The sequence below is a fragment of the Populus alba genome, chromosome 14, assembly GCF_005239225.2.
Source record: "Populus alba chromosome 14, ASM523922v2, whole genome shotgun sequence".
Lineage (NCBI taxonomy): Eukaryota > Viridiplantae > Streptophyta > Magnoliopsida > Malpighiales > Salicaceae > Populus > Populus alba.
In genome coordinates, this window is record NC_133297.1 from 15,891,832 (window position 1) to 15,900,948 (window position 9,117).

The 9,117-nt window shown below is 26.9% G+C and overlaps 1 protein-coding gene across 1 annotated transcript; it reads left to right on the plus strand.

Annotated features, from left to right (window-relative positions):
* Positions 1 to 7,091: 7,091 nt before the first annotated feature.
* On the plus strand, positions 7,092 to 7,712 carry LOC118046818 (uncharacterized). Its single transcript, XM_035055901.2, has one exon. The coding sequence runs from the start codon at positions 7,092 to 7,094 to the stop codon at positions 7,710 to 7,712; it is 621 nt and encodes a 206-aa protein (XP_034911792.1).
* Positions 7,713 to 9,117: the final 1,405 nt, after the last annotated feature.

Genomic DNA, 9,117 nt, shown 5'->3' on the forward strand with positions numbered 1-9,117 from the left:
AAAAAAACTCGAAGCAACTTGTGTAACCCATAAAATTTATAATCCAAGTCGTGAGACCGTGATAAATTCATAAAAAGCAAAAAATAAAAATAAAAATTCAAATTCTCAATCAATTCAATGTTAATGGATGAAATTAAAAAAAAATCAATTAAAAAATAAAAAAAAATAAGTCGAGTCAAATCGTGTTAACTTGCCAAACCCGAGTCATAATATTGGGATAACTCAATAGAAAATAAATTAAAATAAATTATAAAGTACAATACTTATTAAACCCAACATTGAAGGATGGATTTGCAGGGGGGAAAAACATTGAGGACCAAATTGTAAAAGGCCAAAGTATTTCACTATTCATCACTATAGTGAAATGCCGAGGCCTTTTAGTAAGCCTAGAGGATCAAACTGTAAATGGCCAAAGTAATTCACTTTTCATCGCTATAGTGAAATGTCAAGGTCTTTGTGTGATGTAAATTTAGTTTTTTTATTGTAAATGAAATTATAACTTAATATCTTTATTTTTATAAACAATACTGCATTAGTGCATTTCATTAACTTTTTATATTGTATGATGCTTTTAGTTTACTAAAACATATCCAAAATGCCTCTGAATTCCTATTTTATCCCTTTGTCTCATCACCAACATAGTTTCATAGTATTGCATTCTCTAATGGTATGAGACAATAGTATCAAATACAAAAAATCATTTTAAATAAAGATATTTTTTTTTCAAAAAACATTGTATACACAAGCTTTTTTTATATGTTTTTGTAGTTAAAAAAAATCTTATAAAAATAAAAACGTTTATGCATACATGTAATCAAATAAATTAAGAACTATGTGTGTATTAATAAATGAAAAAAAGTTATAAACAATAACAAAAAATAAAACATGAAAAATCGAGAGACAGATGTAGATCAAAATATTTAATCTCATAGGACGAAACATTTATTTAGTTGTGTTTGCTAAGTTTGTTAATTAAAATATTTTTTTATTTAATCAAACAATAATAAAAATAGACACGCATATTGAATTGATTGAATAAAATAAAATGAAAAGAAAAACTATGCAATGCTACACATATTAAAAATATCATTTGAAAATAAATATATTTTATTTTTAAAAATTAAGTTCATCTATATAAAATATTAAAAAACAAATTATAGATGAATGGGGAAAACATAAAAAATTAAATACATACAAAAAAAAAACTATCATTTAAAAGAGGCTTTATAAACAAAATAAATGAGAAAATGAATATTAGTCTAAATATAAATAAAAAGTAATTTTGAGAAAAAAAAATATTATTTTAAAAAATAAAAAAAAAATTTACAAAAAAAAAAAAAGGGTCATGTGCTCCTAAGCCTAGTAAGCTAAGCCAGCCAGCTAGGCCCACTTTGTAAGGGCCGATGCTTAGGCCTGTTGGGAGGTTCGCGCACTTAGGCCTTCTTTTTTGTTCCATCAAGTCGTTTGCCCTAATTTTTTTAATATATAAAAAAAATAAGATGACATGCCGTTTGATTTTTTTAGAATTTGGCCACCGTTATGGCTGAAAAATCAGGGCAGAAGGTTTTGAAACCAAAAACCTATTTTCAATCCATTTGTTTTTACTAAAAACACCTTAACAACCGTAAGAAGTTAAAAAATCACCAAATATAAACTCCCCTCATTGAATGGAACCATTTGGCACAAATATTATTTGTTTTGGCGACTAAAATTAGCATCAATGATATTTTTCTTTCTCTGCACCAAAATACGACGATTACTTTCTCTCATCTTTTAAACAAGAGACTAAAAAATAATACGACTAAAATTAGCATCAATGATATTTTTCTTTCTCTACACCAAAATACGATGATTACTTTCTCTCATCTCTTAAACAAGAGACTAGAAAATAATAAAAATGAACTTTTATAATAAAATTAAATTGAGAAAATATTAAGGTACCAAATATTTATTGTTTTTAAAGTATGAGGACTAAATTAAATTTTTTGTGTGAACTTTGAAATTATCATTCTTTTATGGTATCTTTTCTACTTTGATCTTCTATATTTGAATTTCATCTGTAGCCAACAAATTTAATTCAATTGCTTTTGAATTTGGCCTCAAAAGGATACAATCACAAAAAATAATTTGATAATAAAATTAAACAATAAATTCACAGCAAACTATGAGAGAATGAACAATAAATTTACGTTACAGAAAATAACCACGCGTTTTAGTTATAGTTAATTTAAGGGTCTATTTGAGAATACAGTAGAGGTAACGGTTCAAAGTGTTTTTCTCTTAAAATTAAATTAAAAAAAATTATTTTTGATATCAGCATTCAGCATATTAAAATAATCTAAAAAATATAAAAAATTCATTTTTAAACAAAAATAAAATAAAATAAAATATTTATAAACACGGTACGCCCCCGTAATAGCGGCCGCGTATTTTCCTTAACGTACAAGAAGGTGCACTCGAACCAGACTGTGGGAGCTTGATTTACGGGGGAATGGAATTGGTCCAGTGCTTTGAAACATTCGTAGGTAAACTAGTTCCGCTCCAAAGAATTGTCAAGCTTGCTAACTAGAAAAAAAGGATCTTTTACTAGTTATACCTCTGTACTTTTCCTCTTCCAAAAAACAAACATTGCCTCACGTATCTTTTACTAGTTATACCTCTAGCAACCACCACTATGCACCCACCTATTTAAATTAATTATACGGGGAATTTTGATATATTCACATTAAAATTATATAATATTCATTTCCATTTTATTGTAATTATTAATTTGTCCTTATAATTTATTTGATTTTTTATTTTTTTTTATGAAAATAGTTATTCCATTGATGATATAAATTAAAAAAAAAAATGCATTGCCGTCTTTGTGGTGCCATGCTATATTGAAAAAACTGGACGAAACTCTTTTAGAGTAATGATGAACAGTGACTTTCCAGGTAAAAAATAATCTCTTCTCGGACAATGTCAAAACTTTACTGAAATTTTCTGACGAGGACTGTCCAAAAAGTATAAATCATATAAAAGCATTTTGGATATACATATAATATTAAATAATAAGGGCATTTTAGATATAAAATAAGTTTTTGAAGTCTTGTTTTTTTTTTTTTTCCCTCTATAAAGATTGTTATAGTCAAAGGTATAATTTACTTTGAATCTATAGTAAAATATTTATTTATTATTAAATTGAGAGAGAAAAAAGCCTCAAAGTGTTCTGATCTTTTTCACTTACCCATTTATTATTAAAAGAAAGTACTCCTTTATCTCTAAAGTTAATGAAAATTAGAGCTATTAATCAAAGCTTTTTTTTTCTTTTTTTACTTCTCATAAACTTTTAAACAATAAAAATACTTCTTTACCCCTATAGTCAAAAACATTTTGCGTTGTTAGATAAGGGTATTTTTTTATTTTTTTTCATTATTCATGTACAATTAAAGTATGCTTTTGGCCTTGAAAAAGACAAAAAACAATGTTATTATTTGAGGTATTTTTATATTTTCATACCAATTTTTACAATAATTATCATGGTAATAAAAGCGTTTTGGTATTTTCATGTTGATTTTTTAATAAAAAAAATTGTTGTCACATAGGGGTCCCACATCATTCAGGTGGTGCGTGTTACACTACCTAGTAGTCAAACTTGACCTTATACCATCTTTTTGGGTACACCACTATGTTCTCTTACACATAGTGTGGTGTGTGATATCGTATTGTGATTGGATTGTTATCAGCGATTTTTTACCTCTTTTTTTTTTTTTTTTTGCCAAGTAAAGTGCATGATTGTCGTTTTTTTTCTTATTTTTCAATTTCAATCCTTATTATTTTAACTCTTATTTTGTTTTTATTCCTTTTATAGAAGGTTTTTTTTTTTTAATTTAGTCATTCAATTACAATTTTTCATATGTTTTATTTTTCATTTCGGTCCTTATTTTTTTGATTTTTAATTTTTTTCATTGTCTTTTTTGTTAAAATTTTTCTAGATTTTAATTTCATACTTTAATCAGATTTTTTTTCTTGTTTTATTTTTACTAATTTGACTCTCATTCTTTTAATATGTTTTTCTTTTTGTTAAAGCTATTTTTTCAATTTGATTTAACCTTTCAATTGAAATCTTTTGTTTTTCAATCAGATTTTTTTCACTTTGAAAAGATTTATAACTCGGAACACAGGTTAGATAGCTAATAGTATTAACAAATTTTAAAACTTTTAGATGCCTTAATAAAGTCTCTCCATCGTTATTTCTCCTTGGGAAAATAACTAATTGGAATATGGTGTGGTAAATGAAGAGCTTGTTTAATATCGTGGTAAGAATTATTTTTCAAAGTGTTTTTTATTTAAAATGAATGTAAATAATTTTTTTTAAAATTTATTTTTAATACTAGCACATATAAAGATTCTAAATATATAAATAAATTAATTTAAAGCAAAACAATAAAAAAATTATTTTTTTTTCAAAAACATTTCTTAAACATAAAAAATAAATAAGCTCAAAAAAATAGCAGGCAACAAAGTATTCGAACAAAAAATTATCTAATTACCAAAATTGATGAATTTCATGCCTATGAGAGGATAAAAACCAAAGTATTCGAACAAAAAATTATCTAATTACCAAAGTATTCGTTAGTTTTATCTTTTTTATTTTCATGCCTATGAGAGGATAACAAAAAATTATCTAATTACCAAATTGATGAATTTCCTTGTTGAATTATGAGTAGGATTATTAGGAGTGATCATTTTCGGTTCGGTTTGGTTCGATTTTTATAAAAAAAATAACCAAACCAAATTAAAAAAAAAAACCGAAACTAAACTGAAACCGGTTCAAACCAACCGACTTCGGTTCGGTTCGGTTTTTTAAGATAAAACCGGTTTAGCTCGGTTTTTTCCGGTTCGGTTTGGATTTTTCGGTTTAAAGCTTATAAAACCGAAACTGAACCGGTTGATTTTTTTAAAATTTTAATCGGTTTTTTTTCATGATTCGGTTTTTTCTGTTATTTTTTTTTCTAGTTTTATCTGTTTAATCAATTTTTTAATTTTCTTACTCACTTCTAATACCTACCCTGCAATAGTGCCAGGTAGAAGATCTACAATAGAAAATATCAAAGTAAGCCAATTTAATGTGCTAATTTAATTAAAGCATTCTGATGCAGTTACATTTAATTTTCCTAATAAAATCTTCAAAGTTTCACTACGTCAATAGCTGCTGCTCGATCACTATGGAACCAAACAATTTTATATATCCAGCATTAGTAAACTAACCAACCTTAAGACTTTGACCGGCATCTGTCTTTCTTTTGTTTTTTTTTGGATTTTGAAATTAATACATAATATAATTTACTAATATTATTTTTTTCAAAGACACCATACCTCATATTATTTGATATTTATACATGATTATATTTGATGTTAAATATTTATATTTATTTCTTGATGTTTATTTGATATATATTAAAGGGATAATTAAAGAGATAATTGCTTTTACCCGTAAAAAAAAATATTTATCCAAAAAACCCATAAAAATATTTTTGTATGAATTTATCTTTTAAAAAATTCTTCATACAAAAAAAAAACCCCAAATATATAACTCTTACCATAAACTAATTTGATTTTCTTTATATAAAAAAAAAAAACTTATTTTAAGTTTTTAAAATTGAAAAAAATATATTAATAGGTTGTACGTAAAAAATATTTCACAAGCTTATTTCTCTATAATATGATATGACCTATATAGTTATATTTTATAGAATAATCTATGTATAAATATAGGATATAATAAAAAAAATTCATTATTATACTTTTTAGATTTCATTTTTTTTATTGTAAGTGATTAAATATTTTATATATATTAGATAAACTTAAAAAAAATTAATTCATTAATAAATTATTTTTTAGTTTATTTTCCATAATACGACTAAGCACTTTTCAGTTCATTTTTTATAACACTATCAAATATAGAAAAATAATTTTTCAAAATTTATTTTTTAAAAATTTACTGTCCCTGAAATTTATTTTTATAAATGAAATAATTTTTCTGCAAAAACAGAACCTAAGATTATTCTAACAAAAAAACTTAATTTCAATTTCTATTAACTCACAACGGGAGAAGATGCGTGGAAATAGAGCAAGGATTATTCCTAGCCTAATAATGGCAGGTACAGTAAAATTCAAATGCAATGATTACAGTCAAGTCAATAAAAAAGGGTTTGTAAACGTTGCTTTACCGCGTTTTTTAAAAATTAAAAAAATATTTTATTAAAAAATATTTTATATACATATTTTAAATTATTTTAATATATTAACCTTAAAAATAATTTTTTAAAAATAAAAAAATATATCATTTTAATACATTTCTGCATGAAAAACATTTTACAAAAAACAATTGCAACTAAACTCCTAAACAAGCTATATATTTGTTATTCTGTTCTAAAAAGATCGGATAAAATTTATTTATTTTTATTTTAAATGATTTTTGATAAATTTTTTTGACATTAATCAAATTAACCTAGTTATCTGGTCTCCTGCAGCAAGCCAAACTTTTTGACATCTTGTCAATTGAAATCATTTTGGCAGCGAACTAGAAGAGTTGAATATTACCAATTAAAGCGTGCCAATATATAGTTCTCCAGCAAATCACAGCTTCCATGAAAGTGCTTGCCGATCACCTTGAAAATACCGAGACAGGCCACGAGTCTCTTAGAAGAATCGGATGATATCCCAGATGGAGATTTTACCTTCTCGGTTAAAAAAAATTATGGAGCGTGTTGCAGTGATTGTTTTTTATTTTAAAATATATTAAAATAATATATATTTTTTATTTTTTTAAGTCAGAAATAGTACAGTCCAGTGTCTAGATGAGCAGTTACAGACCAAAAGAAATAAGTAGTTGACGGACTTGGTCAGAACCAATAACATCGGCAACCTTTTGAGGTTCTATAAATTGAAGTGCTCACTATCTTCTTTAGCCTGGAGTAGCAGTCCCTCTCATTATCCTCCTCGATCTCCGATCACCAAAACTTTTCTAGTGATTTTCTGTTTCTTTCTTTTATCTCCTTGAATTATTCTACCAGAAATTAAGCTCCCCTTCTCTTCCAAAGAAAATGGGAAGTGTCAACCATCAAAACTTTGAATCCAATTTTAGCCACTTCAGCCATGTCCACCCTCTCAAGCTAGCAACTAAGTTGTTAGCCCCAGTATGTTTCTTTTCTGTCATATTTTCTTATTCTTCTCTGCTTCCTTTCATATCCAACTTCATGCAATTCCCCAGCTTCAATATTGACAAGAGCTACGTGTTCCTCCTCTGCAATGGCATTCTAGTTTTAATTGTGAAGAACTCTGGTCTCAAAATCAGCGATTCTCATCTAGACAGCAGTGCCAACCTCTATGGAGAACAGAACATGAAGAGCGGAGACAGTCCACATAAACTAGATGAAGTATCAGAGATCACGAAACCAGCATTGGTCGCAGAGGAAAAGGTTGTCGTGGAAGTGGAAGAAGTACGAGAAGATGAACAAGGAGGTCATGAGATCATTGTTGTTGATGAAGATGAACAAGGAGGTCATGAGATCATCGTTGTTGATGAAGATGAAGAGGTAGAGGAAGAGGAAGTAATTGGGTTGCTTAGTACAGAGGAATTGAACAAGAAATGTGATGATTTTATAAGAAAGATGAGAGACGGCATCCAATCTGAAGCTCAACAACTTATCATGGTTCGATATTAATCATGGTTAAACATAAAATTAAGAACTAAAGACTTCCTAGCTATATGATGCCTATGACTGGTCTGTTTTTCATTTTCTTTGCATAATTTCTTGTCTCCCCCCTAACTTTGATTTTCCCCGGAAATCTCCTGCTCGGCAGTCTTTAGTTTCCGGTAGGTTAATTTTACTGCTGAGACGTGCTCGATTCAAAAGCACTAGCCTTGGTAGCCATTGTTTACTGCTTTCTTCTTCCAATTTAACAAGTACTATTATTTTTCTTTCTGAAGAAAAAAGGAAAGAATGAAGAATCCAATACCCTCTTCATTTTTTTTACATAATAGCATCAAATATGTGTATGCCTTCTGACAATGTTCAATTAAATTTATTAGCAAAAAAAATAAAATGGAATTTGAGGTATAACAAAAGAACTTCACTTCATGCTATATTCACAATAGAAATATTTAGCTAAATGGTTAAAACCATGTTTTATTTATTGATGAAAGATATCAAATTGATTTTTTTTTTATTAACGTAAATGTTCGAGCCAGTCTATGCGTGCTTCGACTAATCCACAGGTCTTGAAGTTAACGACAATGTAAATTTTTAGTAGATCTGAGGTTTGTGGGACTCGAACTAATGATTTTTAGAGAACAAATTTAAAATCTGACCAGTTAAGCTACATTCTTTAAAATTAATATAATTAAAAGAAACGATATCTTTTAATACAATGAAAAAGAAACGTAGCCAATCAAGTGTTATAATAATCTAGATTATTTACACATTAAATTTAAACCTAGTATTAGTCCCCTAATTATACAAGTTTCTTGATTGAATCATTCGAATACTGATTTTATGAATTGGATCCACCATCTTTATACACACAATCAATCAAATCCTCCTGTATAAATAATTGGAGAGCAAAAACGAGTCATGTATTTTAAATTTCACACCTAAAGCTCGGGGAAATTAGGGTTAGTTGAGGAAAGGTATAATTAAAGATGGGGGACCTAATTGATAAAATCGGTGGTTAGAAGACACAAATCGAAAGTATAGCCAGGGGACTGATGCTTTGCCCTTTCGAGTAGCTTCTTTAACCTTACATCAAGGGGCCCCTCCTTGATGGAGCATATAATAATATTGTTTGTTCATGTAAATTATGAATCATAGGTTTGGTTTTAGATCTTAGCTGGCTATGGCTGTTTGTTTTTGTTTTTTTTTTTTTAATAATATTTTAAAAAAAAATTAATTTTTTTTATTATTTTTACTTTAAATTATTTTTTTATATATAATTTTAGATTATTTTAATGTGCTAATATTAAAAATAATTTTTAAAAAATATAAAAAATATTATTTTAATATATTTTCAAACAAAATACACTTTAAAAAACAATTATAATTATACTCTCAGACACCTCTAAATTTAAAA